General features: G+C 41.8%; 1 protein-coding gene and 23 non-coding genes across 24 annotated transcripts in view; 23 read left to right on the top strand and 1 right to left on the bottom strand.

Annotated features, from left to right (window-relative positions):
• LOC137972867 (uncharacterized) overlaps positions 1-22,036 on the bottom strand; it is a 237,670-nt gene that overhangs the window by 162,054 nt on the left and 53,580 nt on the right. Inside the window, exons 36-48 of the mRNA XM_068819561.1 lie at positions 13,231-13,372; positions 12,052-12,356; positions 11,294-11,432; positions 10,112-10,434; positions 9,304-9,445; positions 6,298-6,620; positions 5,509-5,650; positions 4,470-4,795; positions 3,608-3,749; positions 3,068-3,390; positions 2,237-2,381; positions 1,826-2,136; positions 665-806 (exon numbers count right to left, since the gene is read on the bottom strand). Of these exons, the coding sequence (XP_068675662.1) occupies positions 665-806; positions 1,826-2,136; positions 2,237-2,381; positions 3,068-3,390; positions 3,608-3,749; positions 4,470-4,795; positions 5,509-5,650; positions 6,298-6,620; positions 9,304-9,445; positions 10,112-10,434; positions 11,294-11,432; positions 12,052-12,356; positions 13,231-13,372 (2,905 nt within the window). The remainder of the gene's footprint in view (positions 1-664; positions 807-1,825; positions 2,137-2,236; positions 2,382-3,067; positions 3,391-3,607; positions 3,750-4,469; positions 4,796-5,508; positions 5,651-6,297; positions 6,621-9,303; positions 9,446-10,111; positions 10,435-11,293; positions 11,433-12,051; positions 12,357-13,230; positions 13,373-22,036) is intronic.
• Trnam-cau (transfer RNA methionine (anticodon CAU)) lies at positions 7,675-7,760 on the top strand. Its single transcript is given in 2 exon segments — positions 7,675-7,711; positions 7,725-7,760. It is a non-coding gene; the product is annotated as a tRNA-Met (tRNA).
• Trnam-cau (transfer RNA methionine (anticodon CAU)) lies at positions 15,183-15,268 on the top strand. The gene is given in 2 exon segments: positions 15,183-15,219; positions 15,233-15,268. It is a non-coding gene; the product is annotated as a tRNA-Met (tRNA).
• Trnam-cau (transfer RNA methionine (anticodon CAU)) lies at positions 15,373-15,458 on the top strand. The gene is given in 2 exon segments: positions 15,373-15,409; positions 15,423-15,458. It is a non-coding gene; the product is annotated as a tRNA-Met (tRNA).
• On the top strand, positions 15,563-15,648 carry Trnam-cau (transfer RNA methionine (anticodon CAU)). The gene is given in 2 exon segments: positions 15,563-15,599; positions 15,613-15,648. It is a non-coding gene; the product is annotated as a tRNA-Met (tRNA).
• Positions 15,755-15,840, top strand: Trnam-cau (transfer RNA methionine (anticodon CAU)). The gene is given in 2 exon segments: positions 15,755-15,791; positions 15,805-15,840. It is a non-coding gene; the product is annotated as a tRNA-Met (tRNA).
• On the top strand, positions 15,947-16,032 carry Trnam-cau (transfer RNA methionine (anticodon CAU)). The gene is given in 2 exon segments: positions 15,947-15,983; positions 15,997-16,032. It is a non-coding gene; the product is annotated as a tRNA-Met (tRNA).
• Positions 16,299-16,384, top strand: Trnam-cau (transfer RNA methionine (anticodon CAU)). Its single transcript is given in 2 exon segments — positions 16,299-16,335; positions 16,349-16,384. It is a non-coding gene; the product is annotated as a tRNA-Met (tRNA).
• Trnam-cau (transfer RNA methionine (anticodon CAU)) lies at positions 16,631-16,716 on the top strand. The gene is given in 2 exon segments: positions 16,631-16,667; positions 16,681-16,716. It is a non-coding gene; the product is annotated as a tRNA-Met (tRNA).
• On the top strand, positions 17,613-17,698 carry Trnam-cau (transfer RNA methionine (anticodon CAU)). Its single transcript is given in 2 exon segments — positions 17,613-17,649; positions 17,663-17,698. It is a non-coding gene; the product is annotated as a tRNA-Met (tRNA).
• Positions 17,803-17,888, top strand: Trnam-cau (transfer RNA methionine (anticodon CAU)). Its single transcript is given in 2 exon segments — positions 17,803-17,839; positions 17,853-17,888. It is a non-coding gene; the product is annotated as a tRNA-Met (tRNA).
• Positions 18,191-18,276, top strand: Trnam-cau (transfer RNA methionine (anticodon CAU)). Its single transcript is given in 2 exon segments — positions 18,191-18,227; positions 18,241-18,276. It is a non-coding gene; the product is annotated as a tRNA-Met (tRNA).
• On the top strand, positions 18,381-18,466 carry Trnam-cau (transfer RNA methionine (anticodon CAU)). The gene is given in 2 exon segments: positions 18,381-18,417; positions 18,431-18,466. It is a non-coding gene; the product is annotated as a tRNA-Met (tRNA).
• Trnam-cau (transfer RNA methionine (anticodon CAU)) lies at positions 18,571-18,656 on the top strand. The gene is given in 2 exon segments: positions 18,571-18,607; positions 18,621-18,656. It is a non-coding gene; the product is annotated as a tRNA-Met (tRNA).
• On the top strand, positions 18,761-18,846 carry Trnam-cau (transfer RNA methionine (anticodon CAU)). Its single transcript is given in 2 exon segments — positions 18,761-18,797; positions 18,811-18,846. It is a non-coding gene; the product is annotated as a tRNA-Met (tRNA).
• Trnam-cau (transfer RNA methionine (anticodon CAU)) lies at positions 18,951-19,036 on the top strand. Its single transcript is given in 2 exon segments — positions 18,951-18,987; positions 19,001-19,036. It is a non-coding gene; the product is annotated as a tRNA-Met (tRNA).
• On the top strand, positions 19,143-19,228 carry Trnam-cau (transfer RNA methionine (anticodon CAU)). Its single transcript is given in 2 exon segments — positions 19,143-19,179; positions 19,193-19,228. It is a non-coding gene; the product is annotated as a tRNA-Met (tRNA).
• On the top strand, positions 19,335-19,420 carry Trnam-cau (transfer RNA methionine (anticodon CAU)). The gene is given in 2 exon segments: positions 19,335-19,371; positions 19,385-19,420. It is a non-coding gene; the product is annotated as a tRNA-Met (tRNA).
• Positions 19,687-19,772, top strand: Trnam-cau (transfer RNA methionine (anticodon CAU)). The gene is given in 2 exon segments: positions 19,687-19,723; positions 19,737-19,772. It is a non-coding gene; the product is annotated as a tRNA-Met (tRNA).
• Trnam-cau (transfer RNA methionine (anticodon CAU)) lies at positions 20,039-20,124 on the top strand. Its single transcript is given in 2 exon segments — positions 20,039-20,075; positions 20,089-20,124. It is a non-coding gene; the product is annotated as a tRNA-Met (tRNA).
• Positions 20,371-20,456, top strand: Trnam-cau (transfer RNA methionine (anticodon CAU)). Its single transcript is given in 2 exon segments — positions 20,371-20,407; positions 20,421-20,456. It is a non-coding gene; the product is annotated as a tRNA-Met (tRNA).
• Trnam-cau (transfer RNA methionine (anticodon CAU)) lies at positions 21,353-21,438 on the top strand. The gene is given in 2 exon segments: positions 21,353-21,389; positions 21,403-21,438. It is a non-coding gene; the product is annotated as a tRNA-Met (tRNA).
• Positions 21,543-21,628, top strand: Trnam-cau (transfer RNA methionine (anticodon CAU)). The gene is given in 2 exon segments: positions 21,543-21,579; positions 21,593-21,628. It is a non-coding gene; the product is annotated as a tRNA-Met (tRNA).
• Positions 21,931-22,016, top strand: Trnam-cau (transfer RNA methionine (anticodon CAU)). The gene is given in 2 exon segments: positions 21,931-21,967; positions 21,981-22,016. It is a non-coding gene; the product is annotated as a tRNA-Met (tRNA).

A 22,036-nucleotide genomic window follows, 5' to 3' on the forward strand; every position in this document is an offset into this window, starting at 1 on the left:
CTAACGGGACAATTGGTGTTGCGTTTTGGATATCAAACTTGCACGTGCATCTACTGATTAGTGAATTTTTGGACAAGAGAGGAAAAAGTATTGTTGAATCCAAACGATTCTACTGTGTTTTACCATGTTTAAATAAACCTTCTCATTATTCTATTCGAGTGACCTTCAATTTTCAATTTTTTTACGAGACAAAATGAGAAGGGTGAGGCAAAGAATCCATATGATACGATATCACAAATACATATTTAAGTATCCCTTAAAAAAAGCACACTTCAAAATTACTCCTCGACAGGGGCCTATGACTAGAAACGTACAACTTCATTGTATTTGGGAGACGGCATTTTTTACAAACCGAGTTATTTTTAGATTGATTTTCCCGCGAAACCAGACATTTTCAGTTAATCACATGAGAAATTATTACCCATAGGATTGAGAATGGTCGCTCGTTCAAGCCAAATCTTATTTAAGAACTCGTCAAAAAAAATAGCTTGATCTGTGAAAATGCCGTTACGAAAGACCTAGTGTTGGAGTTTAAGGGGGGCCTGTACTCGATTAGCTTTCGCGATACACATGTGGTGTACATTTTAAAAATGTAAATTTAAAACAAAAACGAAAAACACCAGGGAAAGAAGCTAATAAATCAAAGAAGACTGCTCCAACTTACCCCAAGGGCCTCCATACAGTTCGAGTCTCAACGCAATACGGGACCTCCAACTTCGGGGATAGAGTCGGACATATTGACCATAGATTGGTGGATCAATTGGGTAGGTCTGGACTGCTTCCTGATCCCGGTTTCCTGTGAATGTCTGTAAAACAATTTATATTGGAACATTAAGCTGCGACACTACCGTGGAAATTGCGATAAACATGACATGGCGCACAGTTGCATCCTTCCTGCTCCTATCTCTGCAATAGGCCTCGTTCGTGTTTTCACTGTAGAACTGCATGGACGAGTACAAGAATGATGCATACGAGGGAAGATAATTTGCATCTGAAAAGATTCCCTCGAATCAGCTGCAATTCCACGCTCCTTCCAAAGCAACCAATTTTTTTTTTCTTTTAAACATACCTCGAACTCATTCATATCTAAAACAAGCATATCATTTGATTCCGTCGCAATAAAATTGCAATGATGCAATTCCTATATACTTCAGTGTGCTTATTTCGACGCGATGGCACACAGATTTTCTGGAAAACTTCGAGTCGAGTTCTTTTCATTGGAGACCTCAAAAGCACGCGACGTTTTTGAGGCAGGGACGGAAACTAATCATCTCTACTAGTGAAAAGACTCTCAACAATACAAATGTGATTGTGTGAAGACAAGTTAATTACAGCTGTAGAAAACAGCTCACTCCATGTTGCCGTCCGCGGTTCAAATTGTTGCGTACTTAAGGTGACTGGAACCAGTTTCACCAACTACTATAATGCATCACGTAACAGCAATGTTATGATCCGATATGAAACACCAATTACTGCTTTAAAAAATGCGCCCTCTATTGTGACGTAATAGATTACCATGGCAACACGAAAGCTCTAAAAAGACACCATAAATTTCGTCTTTACTTGCTTATATGGCAAAAATGAACTAGGTGACCCCCATTTTTTATTGTAGAATTTCCTCCGATGATCTCTTTTTAAAACTTTGCTGATAGTTCTACCTCAGGCCCAGGTTGTTCGAAGCATGGTTTGCGCTAACCAGCGTTAAATACCATGGAAACCAATAGGTTTAGATAGCTCTTAACCAACGGTTAGCGCTAACCAGGCTTTGTGCAACCGGCCCCTGATTGCTAATTACTAGTCAAAGCGTTTAGATCTTCACATTTACCTTTACGTAATTCCACCAGTGTTTGACTTCCGCAAAGTTCACTCCGTCGAAACTGTAAAACAGATAGTACGCTGTAATCCAATAAGCAGAATTGTGCTGTCCTTGTGTAGCGATCCCGGTGATCTTCATTGACCTTCCAAAATAAACTTGTAACCACTGATTATGATTATTATAACGCGCGACCCAGCCTTGCGGACCGAGGAGTCTCGCCAACCAGGCGGCTTGCTTGACGCTCAACTGAGAAGAGGCTGTTATTGCTTTGTTTACAATTTTCTTGCTTTGGAGGCCAATGGCCTGGTCATAAAACCGCTCTGGAAAAAATTAATAAATACCTTCGTTAGAGCGGAATTCAGTATACTTGGGATTGATGGAAATACTGCTCCCTTAAAACGTTATCAATATGAAATTTACCTTTCAGACGACATCCATAAAGTTCAACACGCAAAGCGATGTAACTGTACCACGTTTTCGGGTAAATACGGATGTACCGTGCTCTTATTGGTGGCAGGATCTTGTGACCAACTGTATGATAAATGTCGTAATTACCTCGGAAGACCTAAAGTTCAGGAAAAAAGCCAAGAAAGAAATATCAGTCTAGGAAATCGACATACGATCTCGTGTAAAATTAGAAATTCATAGGTAAGCATGCTGTTTTTTTTGTTTTTGTTTTTGTTTTTGTTTTTTTTTTTTTAATACATAACACTTTGAAAAATCTGATAACTTAAAAGGAAAAATTTTTGCTGGTTGAAAAGCAGGCCTAAACTATATGAATTTGCTCTGACAAAGGGATGACACTCAAAAGCTCAGCTCGCCAATCTTTCTTATTGTGGTTAAAACCCTTTGACTCCGAGAAGTAATCAGTTTGTAAATTCTCTTTACAATTTCAAAGAAATTTCAGTCAGACAGGTATTGAGAATGAAGATATTTATCAACTTAAGAAGTGTGATCTTGATATAACCTCAAATTCTCATGACTACCCAACAAAGAACTCTATGGTTCTAGTTGGCAGAATGAACGTTTCGATCGTGGGAATGAAAGGGTTCATTTACATTTATTTCCCCCCCCCCACTGACGGAGTACCACATTTTTTTAGAAACTAACCCCTTCAAGAAATCTTTGACAATTTCCGCCTCACTTCGACGCCAAAATGAGAAGGCCTTATACGCGGCAAAATGAAAATGATCTCTAATGTAACCAATCCAGCAATGGTAAATTACTTAAGATTTGACAGGTAATCGTTACCTTAACTTTTCCATACGACAGGTAAGCCTTGAACCGCACTCCTAAAGTACTGTAGGCCAGTTGATAGGTTTTCACCCACTGATGGGCTCCACGCCTGCCCTGCGTTGCGATACCTTTGACGATACTTATCTGCACAAGGTCGATCTGTAGCCACTCTCCGTTCTTACGATTTTTCGCCACCCAAGCTCCTGTTCGGCTGTTCGCAGCGACGAGGTTAAGTCGCGCTCGTTCAGGTCCGTAATTGTAGTTGTACGACGATGAGGCCCGAAGTCGATCCGACAGGATTCGCTCGTCCTCCATACCCAATGGCATAACACAGCGATCTAAACGAGGAATACAAGACTGAGACTTCAGAATTCTCTCCTATGCTTTCTTTGAAGTCGTTTAATTATTTTCCGGAAGACCGACGTAGAATGACATTTTAGTCCAATTTCTGTTCTCAGAAGAAAATAGACCATTTAATTTGAGCTTCTTTCTTTAGGTTCTTTATTAAAGTAAGTCCAAGAATGAAGTCAGATTTCAATTATGTAAATAGCACACCTGTGTTGCAGCCGTAGAACTCTACTCTCATGGCGATATACCTGTACCACCCTCTTGGATGAACCCGGATGAAACGACATCGCAATATAGGAGAGAACGAATTGATCACAACAGTGTTTTGATCACGGTTACCCGTAAAGTACTGCAAGTAAGAAAAACACGTGATTCAGTGATACAAGATACTTTTGATGAGTTGATAAATGGCACATGGGTTGAAGCGAGAGTCATATCAAAACTCAATGAAGTAAGATCGTCCGGGTGAGAGTAGTCCTGAGAAAGAATGTTGTTGTTGTTGTTTTGTTCTTGTTTAAGTAACAATCTTGCCATGCTCAGCAACAATAATAACAGTCAATGCGAAAACCGTTTTATTCGATAAATTAATTTTACGGTTGTTTAGGTCTGAAAAGTCGAACAAAGGTTTAAAACGCAAAATTTCACCTTTGAAAACTCGTTCCCAAGAGGACAACTTCTGATCATAAAGTCGTTGTCGACGAGCGGCTGATAACGAGTTTCCCGCTTGATAACGAGTTTCCCGCTTGCGTGACAGTGCATACGCGGGATCCACACGCTACTAATTTTAAGTTCTATTGACTGACTTGTCGACAACCTGAGCGAAAGTTATCCTCAGAGAAAAAATATCTTTTCAGTTCTCGTGGGAGAAATCTCGGCCATCGTGAAGGAAAGTCACATCATTAGCGGAAAATTGACACGTCGCAGGTGTTGTACAACAAGCACCTTTTATTTGAATTTCATATCCCTTCATATTGGATATTTTGTGATGGTCAAAACCTTACTTATTTCCCCTTGAGATGCCAACAAAAGCGCGCCTTTTAATAGACCGTGAACAAAGTGATTTCTATACCTTGAGACTGTTCCGCTCTTCGTACTGTTTAAAACGAAGCGCGTCAAGACTCCTTGTGACGTAATATTGCGTGACCCACATGGGCGCATCTTGGCGTCCCTGAGTGGCTATCTTAATGATCTTCGACGCTTTGCCGAAATCAACCTCCAACCACTGGTAGTAATTGTTGTATTTTGCCATCCACGTCCCCGCGTACCGTCCACTTCGCTTTCGTTGAAGCCGCGCTAGCCAAGGAGAATGGTACCTATCTTTGAACGACGATGCCGTAATCATATTGTTCTTGATTCGGCCAGTCTGCATTCCCATTGGTCGGTTACAGAGGACTCCTAGTGATGTTTAAAAAATATCGAATTTTAGCTGAGAGAGTATAGTTGAACTTGAACGTTCTAAAGATGGCTGCTAAAGAATAAGCCCTATGCTTTCATAGCGGCGATATCACAAATTTAAATCACTTCTACGCTGTATCGTAACAGGCTTTCCTATGCTCAATTTTTTATTTTGCGCCGAGCAGATCACTAGTCTTAACCGATGAGTCTTAACCGATGAAAATGAACCTAAACTTCAATTATGTTATGTTATTATCTGTCTCTCTAGAGATTGGTTACAAACTTCAAAACGCGAACGCAAAACTCTTTGTGACGTAAAGTTAGGAAAGACAAACGCCTCTCCTTGAATAACAGCTAGTTTGGGTGAGTTTACGTAACTTGCGCTGCAAATATAAAGTGAAATGGTGAAGCGAAAACGGTAAATTATGTAAATTATAAATAAGGGGATATATTTATCTTCGTCGTCGTCAAGTGCCGTCTTCGATACAAAGGTTGGCTCTTGCACACCTCCACGAGAGCAATAAACAATATTTGAATTTTGGAGCACTTCAAATCGGCTGAATTTGCCGTTACTTGATCAGTGCGATAGAAACGTTTTAAGTTAACTGTCGACAGCAAACGTAATTTATGTCTTTCCTCGACTGAATGGATCACAATTAAATGACCACTGAGATGCAAGATCCTTCAACCGATTTTACGATTTGTATCCATACCTAATCTGCATCCATACAGCTCCACTCTCATGGCAATATAGCCGTACCAAGTCTTTGGGTGAACACGGATATAACGGGCTTTTATGGTCGGGTTTAGCCTGTGGTAATTTACGAGGTATCGCTCATAATTGCCTTGGAAAACCTAAAAATGAAAAACATAGTAATTACAAAGACGATGCTTACGCTTGCGTCGCTATGAGGACCAAGCCTTTAATTGCACAGAGTCCCTCGGAAGGCAGCTAACCGACCGCGAAACGAGAAAGTTTAAACATGACAATTCATTTTCAAGCACTGAATGACTAGCTGACTGTCTGACTAACTGACAGGATGACCCACCGAGCGACCGACGGCCTACCGACCGACAGCGGCCGACCGACCGACCGACCGACTGAAGGCCGGCCGGCCGGCTGACTGACTGACTAGTCGAAAAGAGACATTTAGCATCGCGCTTACGGCAAACGGCAAACGTCTGACTCAACTGCGATTTGAACTTTGCGAAAAAAATTAAAAAATCAAAACTTTTCCGATATTAGCTTATATATTTCCTGTTAGCTCCAGATGTCGAGCAACTTCACAAAAGCGGCGAGACAAGTTAGAACTTCTTTGACTACCAGCTGCCTGCCGCTTTAAGATCGCCGTTTCACGTAATCTCTCTGATGACTGACAGACAGAATGTATGACTGAAGAACTCATTGACAGCTAACGGGCTAGATCGCCTGCTTCTCCTTTTCTCAACCAAAACACCAGAAAACTAGCTACCAACGAATCAACCCTGTCAGTAGAACATACCTTAATTCGTTTCCCGTACTTGTACGGGTTGAACCTTGCTCCGTCGTTGCTATAAGACAGTGTATACGTTTTCACCCAATGATTAGCGTCGTAGCGAGCTTGAGTTGCGATTCTCTTGACACGTGACGTCACCCCCAAGTCAACTTGCCACCACTGGTTCACATTGTTATACTTAGCAACCCAGCCTCCTCGTGTTTGGCCTTGATTTTGTGCCTGTAGCCTGGCACTCCAGGGACCGTAATAATAGTTGTACAAGGAGGTGGCTGTGAACATAGATCGTAAGACTCGGCCATCTTGTAATCCGAGTGGAACATCGCATCGATCTAGGGAAAAAGATTTCAAGAGATGTTCAAGACGCTATAAAAAACGCTCTACGTAATATCTTCATTACAAGAATCTCGAGAGGATTCCACTTTAAGTTCGTGAAACGAGTTTCAGTTCAAGGCAAAGCCGAAGTACAGAGCCTATCGCAGGGGGCTTATCAGATTCCACTCCGAGGACGATATCCACATGCTGTATTGCATCGACTCCTGCAATATACTACTATAGATGTTGTATTTCCATAATCCTAATTCCTAAATGTATTATTGCAAACTTGTATCAACTTTTTCATTTTCGATCATATCCCTTTTATTTAACTATCCTGATTATCTTCCCTGCCCCGATTGGTTTTCAGCTACTTACCGGAGGAAAATTTTGCAAGAAAATGTTTTTGTGTTTTTAACGAAGCTAGCTTGTTTTGTTTGTCTCTCCGAATCCAAGCGGAGGTCGAGTCGAGTCCAATTTTACAATAAACCAATTTCGATATATTAAAATTCAGTCCTAAACAAAAGACATCATCTCGAGGCTCTGGGGGATAAATATAAGGATTTGCATGAGTTTATTCCCCAGAGCCTTGAGATGATGCCTTTTGTTTTCGACTGAATCTTATCGAATCTTAATATATCGAGATTGCTCTATTTTAATGAGACGAAAATATGCTTGAGGAAAAAAAATGCCGTGGTCACGGTTCAAATGAGCCTGGGTGGAATTAATGTGCCAAGGTTCCAGACAAAGGTGATGATGGTACCGCCGTTCGGTGGTTGTAATGTTGTTATTATCCACGCTAATGTATGGTTGGTTTGGCAAGCGTATTCCGACAAGGCGAAGTTCTATTTTTCAAAGGCAAAGTGATTTTGGTGCTCACTTAAACGGAAACTAATAAAACTAGTATTTGGTTTATTATTCGTTTTCATAGTCATTGCAGTGCCTGGTGCCAATTTCTTTGCTTTTTTTTCTTGTCTTAGAGCTTTGGGAATGTGAAGCTAATCTGTTCCGCTTCACCACCTTCACCAGTCACGATTTAAAAATAATAAAATTCCATGACCATTCGCAAGTGCCTCGTTAGCGCAGTAGGCAGCGCGTCAGTCTCATAATTTCAATTACATATCTGAAGGTCGTGAGTTCGATCCTCACACGAGGCATTATTTTTTTTCCTTAGCAAAAACGACGTAACATGAACTACTCAGAAACATGTACGACAACCAATGCAATTACATAAGCTTTTTCTTGCAGTATGATTAAATCGTGAACGTCTTAGGGAAGTATGTTTCCTTTCCAAGTCGGAAGGAAGTATGTTTTTAGTTGTCAGTCAACCGCGAGGCGATTTCTTTTTCGGCCATTTTTTCTCGCTCCTATCTTCTCATCTAAGTGGAGAAAGAAGGACTGCTCATGGTCTAAATTATGACTCGCTGTCCAGTGCTCTAATGAGACTTCAAAACATCTAAGGTACAGAATATACGATTTGAAACTTCCTAAAGCGAGTAAACAAAACAGCTCTGAAGCAGAGTGTTCCCACAACATAAAATTCTTGAACTTTCGATCCTTCCTAAACGAGAGAGACGACACAAGTCTTTAGCTACGTCCTTTATGTAGGACCCGAATGGACAATGCGTCCCAATGATCTGCGGGCTCTACAAAGTCATTCGCCTCAATTTGGCCATTTTCGAGTTCATGTTTGCCTCCTCTTCAAAGCGAGTCTAAGTACGAAGTTTTTGTAATGGGAATTAGTTCTACTTTACACATGAAAGAAAGTAATTATCATAAGAAAAACTTCGCACTTAGACTCGCTCTGAAGAAGAGGCAGACATGAACTCGGAAATGGCCTATTTTCAAAGGCAAGTATACACACCCAGACTGGTTGCTTGGCGACCGGCGAAGCTGATTTCCCTTTCCTAAACAAGCGAAGCCATTTTTGAAGGTCGATGCCATTCTTAGTAACCAACAACCCTTTTTATTCGGTTAGCTAACAACAAATTGTTACGATTAGTTTCATTTAAATACTTTAAAATTGCCAACCGAAAGGTAGTGTAGAGGTTGAGTACATTTACTTTCCAGTCACTGAACCGGACTTTTTCTAATTTTTTTCTGAGGTTTTTTTCTCAGTTTTTTTTTTTTTTTATTCTAAGTGACATACGCTACTTATCTAGTCCTAGATTAAGTATTTTTTTCCTCATTTGCAAACGGCAAACTTAACAGTGAAAAGTCTCGTCCAAATGGCATCGCTTGTTCACGAAAGGGAAAATTGCACCGGCGAAAGGACAAGTGACGAATCGGTGACGTCCGGTGACGTCCGTACACTGGTCGAATGCTCTACCCGTGCACGGTGGTCGCAGGTTCGAATCCTGACTGGGACAAGTTTGCTATTCATCAGGAAATTTTTCTATGGAGAGTCTCCCATTAGCCATAGAGGGAAATTTGATTTAAACAATACAACATCTTGACACTCTTGATGCTAAACGTTCCTATCAGAGACAGTTTGCAACGGAACAAAATAAGGCATGATAGAGAATTTGGCGCGCAAGAAAAAGCGAATGATGTTCGTTATCTCTCGCGTCTGAATTCGATTGCATTTGCCCAATTTGCACTTTCTCTTCGTCTTCAGATGCCTATCCCGACGCGCCACGCGAATCTTACGTAAGTGGACACCCATGGGGCCGCGCTCCGGTGTTTACGAAAATCACTTACCAGCGACGCACCCATAATACTCGATCCTCATACAGATACGTCGATACCAACCACGTGGATTCAGTTTTACATATCTGGCGTATATAGCAGGTGTTATGGCATTTTGCACAAGGCTGTTTTGATCTCGATTGGCTTGGAAAAGCTGTGAATTTAAACATCAAGCAATTAATGGACTTTTGTCTTTCGCAGCCAACCACAACCATTGAGTATGAAAAAATGGCGTTGAACACTTGTCCGTTAAGAAGCCTTCACATTCTCTAGCACAAGGAACAGTCGAACTTCCAGCTGTAATAAGAGGTCCTTTAATTACATTTTCTTCTATATGGAAAATTTTCAGGACGTGATCACTGTTATAATTAGGCAGAAATCTGAAGGTTCGAAGGTCGCAAATACAAATTGCAAGTATATTACCCGGTGGTGAGAAGATATGAGTTTTATGTTTGAGTGGCAAGAGCAATATTGTGTTCTTGCCACGAGAACATAAAATTCAGGCTTCAACCAAACGCGTAATTTTCTTTTATTACATAGACAATATATATACATGGTAGAGATTGAAAAACAGGCTTTAACACAAATACTGGGTATCAATACAAACAAAAAAAGGCGGTAAAAGAAGGCGGGAATCGTGACGTCAATGCTCGATACGACTACTCGTGGTAGACACGAAAAATACGCCACTCGGTTCCCGTATGTAGTGGTCGTATTGATTCTGCGAGTGTCTTAGTTCCCGGTAAAACACTCCCGTCCATATAATAATAAATAATATGCCACTAGAAATCACTGTGTATCAACTTTCTACTGACTTCACCTTATTTCCACTCTTAAACCTGTACATTGACCAATGCACGTTATCCACACTTGACGACAGATAAAACGAAGTAACCCAATAGCCGTAGTCGTAACGTCCTTGCGTGACAATTTGTGTCACTTTCATCAGCCGACCAAAGTCCACCTTCAACCACTGGTACTTATTGTTGTCGCGCGAGCACCAGGCCCCCATGTTGCTGCCTTTCTTAATTTGACCCAGTCTCGCGTGCTTGGCGTTGAATTGATTAAGTTCAGAGGATGCAGTGATTCGACTGTCAGGGATGCGCTTGTTTGACACTCCCAAAGGTGCGTTACACAGAGACGCTGTGGAAATGTATCCAAACGCAATCAATCTCACGAAAAAAGTCTATTGGCTTATGGTAATGTTCTACACGCATGAAAATATTGTTGGTTCCATCGAAAGCTCTTATCTTTGCAAAATTCATTAAAAATCTTATCGACGAATATAATAATGATGATGATAATAATAATAATGATAATGATAATGATAATGACAATGATAATTATAATAATAATAGTAATAATAATAATATTATTATTATTGTTATTATTATTATTATTATTATTATTATTATTACTAATAACAATAATAATTACTTATAAGATCTTTTATGGACAACTTTTTTACTTGTTACAAAACTTACGAGCGACACTTTCATTAATTAGTTCACCATCTATTTTTGTTTTTAAAAGCAACCTGAAGGATTATCTAGCTGAAACCCGATTTACCATTTAAATTGTGAGTTGTATTTGCTCACTCTGTACTTTACCATATATCTACGCAATTAGCCCAAGGAGCCTATTCATTATAACCTCCAAGCTTCCGTGTCACACCAATCCGGCTTTATTAAATTATTAGTTTTTTTTTATCAAGCTGTATTGCGTATCTTTTACATGTGTAACCCAATGAACTAATAAATAAATATATAAATAAAGAGTTTAAGCATTGATATTGGAGCGTTTCGTCAGTTTCAAGCGTCGTTAGCAGGTAAACAACCAACCAGAATTGAGATTTAGTCCACGGGCTATCCGTGCGCGATGGGTCCTAAAAAAGGTTGGCCAAGGTTGGTGTAACATCGTCAGTCATACCAAACAAATGTGTGCTAAAAATGTCGCTCCAGTTAGCCAGGGATTTAGTGCTTGTGATACGTCATTTTCTTACCTGCACAGCCGTAAAACTCAGCCCTGAGACAAATCCAACCATACCAGGTCTTTGGATAAATACGAACGTTTACAGCCGTGAAAGGCTTGATAAACTGGTGGTACACGATGGTGTGACGATCTGAGTTTCCATCGAAGACCTGAAAACGCCGATAGGGTTAGTTCATTCGGTCGATAGAAAATCAGACTTTAATCTGAGGATTTAATTCCTTTATTGAGTGACCACGTTTTCTCTATGAGAAAAAAGTAAGGCACGGAATACGGTGTGATGGTCTGGCGTTGTACAGGGAGAAATATCGTCTTTGCTTTGCTGTGTGACCAGTGAAACTGAAATAACTAAACTAAACTACGACGATTACAGCGTAGCACTTTGAAACGTGAGTGACCCTTAAGGAAGAACGACCTACTTCTAATGAAATGAATATGAAACGGGAGAGAATTGTAAAGGTTATAGCTAGACTCTGATACTAGAATAGGTAACGAAGTTGGAGGGCATAGAGGATATTACTTGACTATGAGGGGATCCGAATCAGTTTATCTTTCAGTGCTGAAGGTATCTCTCACAAGTGAGAAAAGCAAACGAAGGAGGAGAAGGAGATTTTCAAGAGCAACGAAAATGCAAAGATAAACGAAATTTAGTTAATGACATAACGGCCGAACGACTTCACGCGTGAATAGGATGCACAAATATTACTGACTGACATGTCCGTAACCATAACGACGTCAATATCCTAAAGCGAATAAATTCAGGGTGCTCACCTTCACTGCACTTCCTTGTCTATAAAGCGCAAAGTTCATTTCATCAACGCTGTAACCAATGGTATAGCTTTTAACCCAGTAATTACCATTCTGTCGTCCTTGAGTGGCCACGCCCTTGACAACCCTAGTCTCCACGAAGTTCACCTGGAACCACTCTCCATGGCGATTGGATCGCACACCCCAAGAGTAAATACTGTTAAGACGACCATACCAAGGCGCATAGCCTGAGTTGTAGTAAGTTGAGGCGGTCAGAAGACCGTCTGTGATTCTTTTGTCTTCCACACCGAGCGGCATGACACAGCGATCTAAATCAAATAGGCGGACGACGAACTTCAATTCTAAAAATTGAGTAAAATGATTGAGGGGTAGGGGGGGGGGGGTGTGCTCACATACCCACACACAAGCTACAAACTTCTTTTCAACTAGAATCATAGAGTGGCTGATAAGCTAGTATCTCCGAGCAAGACTGACGTACGTAGCTTCTTACTATTAAGAACAATTCATTTTACGAATAACACATCGGTATTGTAAACGACCCAGTTCCTACCGGTTTTATGTGGCATCGGCTTATTTTTTCATTCCCTGTTAGATGCGGCTGAAGGGAGATTATTTTGGGAGCGATTTTTAACCCTTTAAGCCCTATATCCCCACTGAAATTCTCCTTACTGACCTTTGTACATTTCATTATAGAAGTAGTTTGGAGAATTTGTTGAAGGATCAAAGGCTTTTCTCTTCATAGATAAGTTTGTAAATTCTTGAAACCTTTCCTGGTCATTTTGTAAACATAAGGTGAGAAGACGATGATGTTTGTCTCCCTTCGGACTTGAAGGGTGAAAAGGACGATGGTACCGTACTTGCACAAGACCGGCAAAGGTCTATGTTCGAGACGCAATGTTCGAACGGACGCATATGAATATTTGAAATGCTCGCTCCAGTGTTGGAATTCTCGGCGATGAACCAGAATCACGACCTCTGGAGAGCAGAATAAGACGAGAAGTCACCTTTCTTTTGCCTCGCTCGTCCCTCCCTCGAACTTACTTCAGCGTCTGTTATAAAGGCATTTGTCAATTCGAACACACATAAACCCTTAAACCGCACTCTAACAACACTTGAAAAGTCACAAAAAAAGTTACTACTCGCGAAGTATCAATGCTCCTTTCCTTTGGATTTCCTTCTTACCTTCAGCGCATCCGTAGAACTCCACTCTCATGGCAATGTGAGAGTACCAGTTATATGGATGGATCTGAATATACTGACATTTGATTCGTGGAAACAGTCGATATTGCACGATGCTGTTTTGATCTTTGTTTCCTGTGTAATACTAGAAGGACACGACTGCGTTAGTTTAAAACACTTTTCATGATTATGAAAAACACCAAGCATTTATTGTTTTAGTGCTAAAGCGCTAACTGCTAAGACTGCAAATCGATGTTGATGTAGGTTTTGGATGAGAAAGGAAAACAAAAAAAAGCCGAAATAAAACCTCTTAGGGCAGATTAGATAATTCAAAAACTCGAATTCCGATGCTCGGAATTGAAATCGAACATGTGACACATTAGAGAAAAGCGAACCCTCTCACCGTATCTGGCCCGTATGGTCCGTAGATCGGAAACTGAACAAACAACCCCAAAAAATACAGTTGGCAACATCCAGGGCCCGCTTGTTCGAAAGCCGATTAACTTAATCCAGGATTAGCGTAAACTTTTGTTTCATGTTTACCACTTTTTGGTGAAAGTTTGTTTTGTTTACATTTGTTTTTTCAAGATTGGCTTCTTCTAATGTAACGTTTTGCCAAATATCAGCGTTGAACAGCATTTGGGAGTAGGGAAATAAACTCCTTGGTTAATTTTAAATCTAGGATTAGCGTTAACCGGCTTTTGAAGAACCCGGCACAGAAGCCCAGGTGTTTCCAGTTGTTGCAAGTAGAGTTGCATTGCCGTGAGTATCGGATCTGCTTTTGGCATCGACAGCGTGAAAACCAATTACAAATAAGGCGGTAAAGCTTCATCGAAACCGATGGCTACGAGTGTCATCTCGAAATGCTAATGAACCGCGAATTTCCATCATTTTACTCTGTTGTTTTGGAGAGGATGCAAAAGAATTAATCAATTCTTCAATTCTCTGCCATCCGATGTTAAATGTTGTGATGATTTTAAATCTTTTAGTAAGCAAACATTATGTATTATAAGGGAGCGCTGCCGGAATAGGGCGGAATGATTTCTTGCCGAGTTTAGATAATGAATTTTTATATTGTATGATTACATTTTACATGTACCGTTTATCACTTAGTTTTTTTTACAAATTTATGATTAAGATTTATGTTAATTTCCTCATTTTACTTTTCTATCAGGCGAAGAGCCATATCATGGATGTACTGATATTAAACCGTTATTATTACTATTATTATTATTATTATTATTATTATTATTATTATTATTATATTGTTTCTGCCCATAATTGGGAGCTGATGCGGTGACAATGACGACGTCCACACTAATGCGTTTTCGAAAACCTCCATTTATATATAACAGTCCACACTAAAACGATCGAAAACGGAGGTTTTCAAAAACGAAGGTCCACGAAAACGGAGGTTTTCAAAAACGCTTTTGAAAGTGGAGACTTTTGAAAACGGAGGTCTATCGTTCTAGCGTGGACGGCGAATACGCATGACGTCATATTCTATGTGTATGCCTCACTTTCCCGCACGCCAAGACGTAACCAAAGCCTGGTGACAAAAACGCATCTTTAGATCTCCGTTTTCAGTCTCTAGTGTAGGCGTCCGAATACGATGTGAAATCGCTAGTGTGGACGAGGCCTGAAAATATATCTTTGTAGTAGTCTAATAGGTGGCGATTATTCCCAGTCATTCGGCGTGGAAAATGTATTCGAACTCTCCAGGAATAAAATTGGTCGAAACGATTTGGATGTTTGGAAAGAAAATTGACAATTTATTGTCAAGTGCTCTAGTCCTAAAAAAAAACAACTTTGGTCAATTCACATAGTTGTCAGGGCGAGAACGACAAAAAAATGAAAGAAATGTATATTTGAAGTGCGGGTTAAAGACGAAAGAAAGAAGTGATATTTACTACAGGAAAGTGGAACAGACCAAGTCTTCGCGACCGTAGTCAGTAGCCTCGTTAGCGCAGTAGGCAGCGCGTCAGTCTCATAATCAATATCAGACATCTGAAGGTCGTGAGTTCGATCCTCACACGAGGCATCTCCTATTTGTTTTGTTTTCGCTAATCGAAAACGTACTTAATACGCGGTGATATTTACCACCGGAAAGTGCAACCGACCAATTCTTCGCGACCGTAGTCAGTAGCCTCGTTAGCGCAGTAGGCAGCGCGTCAGTCTCATAATCAATATCAGACATCTGAAGGTCGTGAGTTCGATCCTCACACAAGGCATCTCCTTTTTGTTTTGTTTTCTTCAATCGAAAACGTACGTAATACGCGGTGATATTTATTACAGGAAAGCCCAACCGACCAAGTCTTGGCAACCGTAGTCAGTAGCCTCGTTAGCGCAGTAGGCAGCGCGTCAGTCTCATAATCGATATCAGACATCTGAAGGTCGTGAGTTCGATCCTCCCACGAGGCATCTCGTTTTTTTTCTTTGTTTTCTTTAATCGAAAACGTACGTAATACGCGGTGATATTTACTACAGGAAAGCCCAACCGACCAAGTCTTGGCGACCGTAGTCAGTAGCCTCGTTAGCGCAGTAGGCAGCGCGTCAGTCTCATAATCAATATCAGACATCTGAAGGTCGTGAGTTCGATCCTCACACAAGGCATATCGTTTTTTTTCTTTGTTTTCTTTAATCGAAAACCTACGTCATACGCGGTGATATTTACTACAGGAAAGCCCAACCGACCAAGTCTTCGCAACCGTAGTCAGTAGCCTCGTTAGCGCAGTAGGCAGCGCGTCAGTCTCATAATCAATATCAGACATCTGAAGGTCGTGAGTTCGATCCTCACACGAGGCATCTCGTTTTTTTTTTGTTTTCTTCAATCGGAAACGAACGTAATACCCGGTGATATTTACTACAGGAAAGCCCAACCGACCAAGTCTTGGCAACCGCAGTCAGTAGCCTCCTTAGCGCAGTAGGCAGCGCCTCAGTCTCATAATCAATATCAGACATCTGGCATCTCGTTTTTTTTTTGTTTTCTTTAATCGAAAACCTACGTAATACGCGGTGATATTTACTACAGGAAAGCCCAACCGACCAAGTCTTCGCAACCGTAGTCAGTAGCCTCGTTAGCGCAGTAGGCAGCGCGTCAGTCTCATAATCAAAATCAGACATCTGATGGTCGTGAGTTCGATCCTCACACGAGGCATCTCCTATTTGTTTTGTTTTCGCTAATCGAAAACGTACGTAATACGCGGTGATATTTACGACGGGAAAGTGCAACCGACCAAGTCTTCGCGACCGTAATCAGAAGCCTCGTAAGGCATCAGTAGCCTCGTGAGGCATCTCCAATTTGTTTTGTTTTTGTTTTCTTTAATCGAAAACGTACGTAATACGCGGTGATATTTACTACAGGAAAGCCGAACCGACCAAGTCTTCGCAACCGTAGTCAGTAGCCTCGTTAGCGCCGTAGGCAGCGCGTCAGTCTCATAATCAATATCAGACTTCTGAAGGTCGTGAGTTCGATCCTCACACGAGGCATCTGCTATTTGTTATCTTTTCTTTAATCGAAAACGTACGTAATACGCGGTGATATTTACAACAGGAAAGCCCAACCGACCAAGTCTTGGCAACCGTAGTCAGTATCTCGTTTTTGTTTTGTTTTGTTTTCGTTAATCGAAAACGTTCGTAATACGCGGTGATATTTACTACAGGAAAGCCCAACCGACCAAGTCTTGGCAACCGAGGTCAGTAGCCTCGTTAGCGCAGTAGGCAGCGCGTCAGTCTCATAATCAATATCAGACATCTGACATCTCGTGTTTTTTTTTTGTTTTCTTTAATCGAGAACCTACGTAATACGCGGTGATATTTACTAGAGGAAAGCCCAACCGACCAAGTCTTCGCAACCGTAGTCAGTAGCTTCGTTAGCGCAGTAGGCAGCGCGTCAGTCTCATAATCAATATCAGACATCTGAAGGTCGTGACTTCGATCCTCACACGACGCATCTCCTATTTGTTTTGTTTTCGCTAATCGAAAACGTACGTAATACACGGTGATATTTACTACCAGAAAGTGCAACAGACCAAGTCTTCGCGACCGTAATCAGTAGCCTCGTGAGGCATCAGTAGCCGAGGCACGAGGCATCTCCTTTTTGTTTTGTTTTCTTTAATCGAAAACGTTCGTAACACGCGGTGATATTTACTACAGGAAAGCCCAACCGACCAAGTCTTGGCAACCGCAGTCAGTAGCTTCGTTAGCGCAGTAGGCAGCGCGTTAGTCTCATAATCAGTAACAGACATCTGAAGGTCGTGCGTTCGATCCTTACACGAGGTATCTCTTTTTTGTTTTCTTTTCTTTAATCGAAAACGTACGTAATACGCGGTGATATTTACTAGAGGAAAGTGTAACAGACCAAGTCTAGGCAACCGTAGTCAGTAGCCTCGTTAGCGCAGTAGGCAGCGCGTCAGTCTCATAATCAGTAACAGACATCTGAAGGTCGTGAGTTCGATCCTCACACGAAGCATCTCTTTTTTGTTTTCTTTTCTTTAATCGAAAACGTACGTAATACGCGGTGATATTTACTACAGGAAAGTGCAACCGACCAAGTCTTAGCGACCGCAGTGAGCAGCCTCGTTAGCGCAGTAGGCAGCGCGTCAGTCTCATAATCAATATCAGACATCTGAAGGTCGTGAGTTCGATCCTCACACGAGGCATCTCGTTTTTTTTTTTGTTTTGTTTTCTTTAATCGAAAACGTACGTAATACCCGGTGATATTTACTACAGGAAAGCCCAACCGACCAAGTCTTGGCAACCGTAGTCAGTAGCCTCGTTACCGCAGTAGGCAGCGCTTCAGTCTCAAAATCAATATCAGACATATGAAGGTCGTGAGTTCAATCCTCACACGAGGCATCTCGTTTTTTTTTTTTGTTTTCTTTAATCGAAAACGTACGTAATACGCGGTGATATTTACTACAGGAAAGCCCAACCGACCAAGTCTTGGCAACCGTAGTCTGTAGCCTCGTTAGCGCAGTAGGCAGCGCGTCAGTCTCATAATCAGTAACAGACATCTGAAGGTCGTGAGTTCGATCCTCACACGAGGCATCTCTTTTTTGTTTTCTTTTCTTTAATCGAAAACGTACGTAATACGCGGTGATATTTACTACAGGAAAGTGCAACCGACCAAGTCTTCGCGACCATAGTCAGTAGCCTCGTTAGCGCAGTAGGCAGCGCGTCAGTCTCATAATCAGTAACAGACATCTGAAGGTCGTGAGTTCGATCCTCACACGAGGCATCTCTTTTTTGTTTTGTTTTCTTTAATCGAAAACGTACGTAATACGCGGTGATATTTACTACAGGAAAGTGCAACCGACCAAGTCTTGGCAACCGTAGTCAGTAGCCTCGTTAGCGCAGTAGGCAGCGCGTCAGTCTCATAATCAATATCAGACATCTGAAGGTCGTGAGTTCGATCCTCACACGAGGCATCTCCTATTTGTTTTGTTTTCGCTAATCGAAAACGTACTTAATACGCGGTGATATTTACCACCGGAAAGTGCAACCGACCAATTCTTCGCGACCGTAGTCAGTAGCCTCGTTAGCGCAGTAGGCAGCGCGTCAGTCTCATAATCAATATCAGACATCTGAAGGTCGTGAGTTCGATCCTCACACAAGGCATCTCCTTTTTGTTTTGTTTTCTTCAATCGAAAACGTACGTAATACGCGGTGATATTTATTACAGGAAAGCCCAACCGACCAAGTCTTGGCAACCGTAGTCAGTAGCCTCGTTAGCGCAGTAGGCAGCGCGTCAGTCTCATAATCGATATCAGACATCTGAAGGTCGTGAGTTCGATCCTCCCACGAGGCATCTCGTTTTTTTTCTTTGTTTTCTTTAATCGAAAACGTACGTAATACGCGGTGATATTTACTACAGGAAAGCCCAACCGACCAAGTCTTGGCGACCGTAGTCAGTAGCCTCGTTAGCGCAGTAGGCAGCGCGTCAGTCTCATAATCAATATCAGACATCTGAAGGTCGTGAGTTCGATCCTCACACAAGGCATATCGTTTTTTTTCTTTGTTTTCTTTAATCGAAAACCTACGTCATACGCGGTGATATTTACTACAGGAAAGCCCAACCGACCAAGTCTTCGCAACCGTAGTCAGTAGCCTCGTTAGCGCAGTAGGCAGCGCGTCAGTCTCATAATCAATATCAGACATCTGAAGGTCGTGAGTTCGATCCTCACACGAGGCATCTCGTTTTTTTTTTGTTTTCTTCAATCGGAAACGAACGTAATACGCGGTGATATTTACTACAGGAAAGCCCAACCGACCAAGTCTTGGCAACCGTAGTCAGTAGCCTCCTTAGCGCAGTAGGCAGCGCCTCAGTCTCATAATCAATATCAGACATCTGGCATCTCGTTTTTTTTTTGTTTTCTTTAATCGAAAACCTACGTCATACGCGGTGATATTTACTACAGGAAAGCCCAACCGACCAAGTCTTCGCAACCGTAGTCAGTAGCCTCGTTAGCGCAGTAGGCAGCGCGTCAGTCTCATAATCAATATCAGACATCTGAAGGTCGTGAGTTCGATCCTCACACGAGGCATCTCGTTTTTTTTTTGTTTTCTTCTATCGGAAACGAACGTAATACCCGGTGATATTTACTACAGGAAAGCCCAACCGACCAAGTCTTGGCAACCGTAGTCAGTAGCCTCCTTAGCGCAGTAGGCAGCGCCTCAGTCTCATAATCAATATCAGACATCTGGCATCTCGTTTTTTTTTTGTTTTCTTTAATCGAAAACCTACGTAATACGCGGTGATATTTACTACAGGAAAGCCGAACCGACCAAGTCTTCGCAACCGTAGTCAGTAGCCTCGTTAGCGCAGTAGGCAGCGCGTCAGTCTCATAATCAAAATCAGACATCTGATGGTCGTGAGTTCGATCCTCACACGAGGCATCTCCTATTTGTTTTGTTTTCGCTAATCGAAAACGTACGTAATACGCGGTGATATTTACGACGGGAAAGTGCAACCGACCAAGTCTTCGCGACCGTAATCAGAAGCCTCGTGAGGCATCAGTAGCCTCGTGAGGCATCTCCAATTTGTTTTGTTTTTGTTTTCTTTAATCGAAAACGTACGTAATACGCGGTGATATTTACTACAGGAAAGCCGAACCGACCAAGTCTTCGCAACCGTAGTCAGTAGCCTCGTTAGCGCCGTAGGCAGCGCGTCAGTCTCATAATCAATATCAGACTTCTGAAGGTCGTGAGTTCGATCCTCACACGAGGCATCTGCTATTTGTTATCTTTTCTTTAATCGAAAACGTACGTAATACGCGGTGATATTTACAACAGGAAAGCCCAACCGACCAAGTCTTGGCAACCGTAGTCAGTATCTCGTTTTTGTTTTGTTTTGTTTTCGTTAATCGAAAACGTTCGTAATACGCGGTGATATTTACTACAGGAAAGCCCAACCGACCAAGTCTTGGCAACCGAGGTCAGTAGCCTCGTTAGCGCAGTAGGCAGCGCGTCAGTCTCATAATCAATATCAGACATCTGACATCTCGTGTTTTTGTTTTGTTTTCTTTAATCGAGAACCTACGTAATACGCGGTGATATTTACTAGAGGAAAGCCCAACCGACCAAGTCTTCGCAACCGTAGTCAGTAGCTTCGTTAGCGCAGTAGGCAGCGCGTCAGTCTCATAATCAATATCAGACATCTGAAGGTCGTGACTTCGATCCTCACACGACGCATCTCCTATTTGTTTTGTTTTCGCTAATCGAAAACGTACGTAATACACGGTGATATTTACTACCAGAAAGTGCAACAGACCAAGTCTTCGCGACCGTAATCAGTAGCCTCGTGAGGCATCAGTAGCCGAGGCACGAGGCATCTCCTTTTTGTTTTGTTTTCTTTAATCGAAAACGTTCGTAACACGCGGTGATATTTACTACAGGAAAGCCCAACCGACCAAGTCTTGGCAACCGCAGTCAGTAGCTTCGTTAGCGCAGTAGGCAGCGCGTTAGTCTCATAATCAGTAACAGACATCTGAAGGTCGTGCGTTCGATCCTTACACGAGGTATCTCTTTTTTGTTTTCTTTTCTTTAATCGAAAACGTACGTAATACGCGGTGATATTTACTAGAGGAAAGTGTAACAGACCAAGTCTAGGCAACCGTAGTCAGTAGCCTCGTTAGCGCAGTAGGCAGCGCGTCAGTCTCATAATCAGTAACAGACATCTGAAGGTCGTGAGTTCGATCCTCACACGAAGCATCTCTTTTTTGTTTTCTTTTCTTTAATCGAAAACGTACGTAATACGCGGTGATATTTACTACAGGAAAGTGCAACCGACCAAGTCTTAGCGACCGCAGTCAGCAGCCTCGTTAGCGCAGTAGGCAGCGCGTCAGTCTCATAATCAATATCAGACATCTGAAGGTCGTGAGTTCGATCCTCACACGAGGCATCTCGTTTTTTTTTTTGTTTTGTTTTCTTTAATCGAAAACGTACGTAATACCCGGTGATATTTACTACAGGAAAGCCCAACCGACCAAGTCTTGGCAACCGTAGTCAGTAGCCTCGTTACCGCAGTAGGCAGCGCTTCAGTCTCAAAATCAATATCAGACATATGAAGGTCGTGAGTTCAATCCTCACACGAGGCATCTCGTTTTTTTTTTTTGTTTTCTTTAATCGAAAACGTACGTAATACGCGGTGATATTTACTACAGGAAAGCCCAACCGACCAAGTCTTGGCAACCGTAGTCTGTAGCCTCGTTAGCGCAGTAGGCAGCGCGTCAGTCTCATAATCAGTAACAGACATCTGAAGGTCGTGAGTTCGATCCTCACACGAGGCATCTCTTTTTTGTTTTCTTTT

This window comes from Montipora foliosa, chromosome 10, assembly GCF_036669935.1.
Source record: "Montipora foliosa isolate CH-2021 chromosome 10, ASM3666993v2, whole genome shotgun sequence".
Classification (NCBI taxonomy): Eukaryota; Metazoa; Cnidaria; class Anthozoa; order Scleractinia; family Acroporidae; genus Montipora; species Montipora foliosa.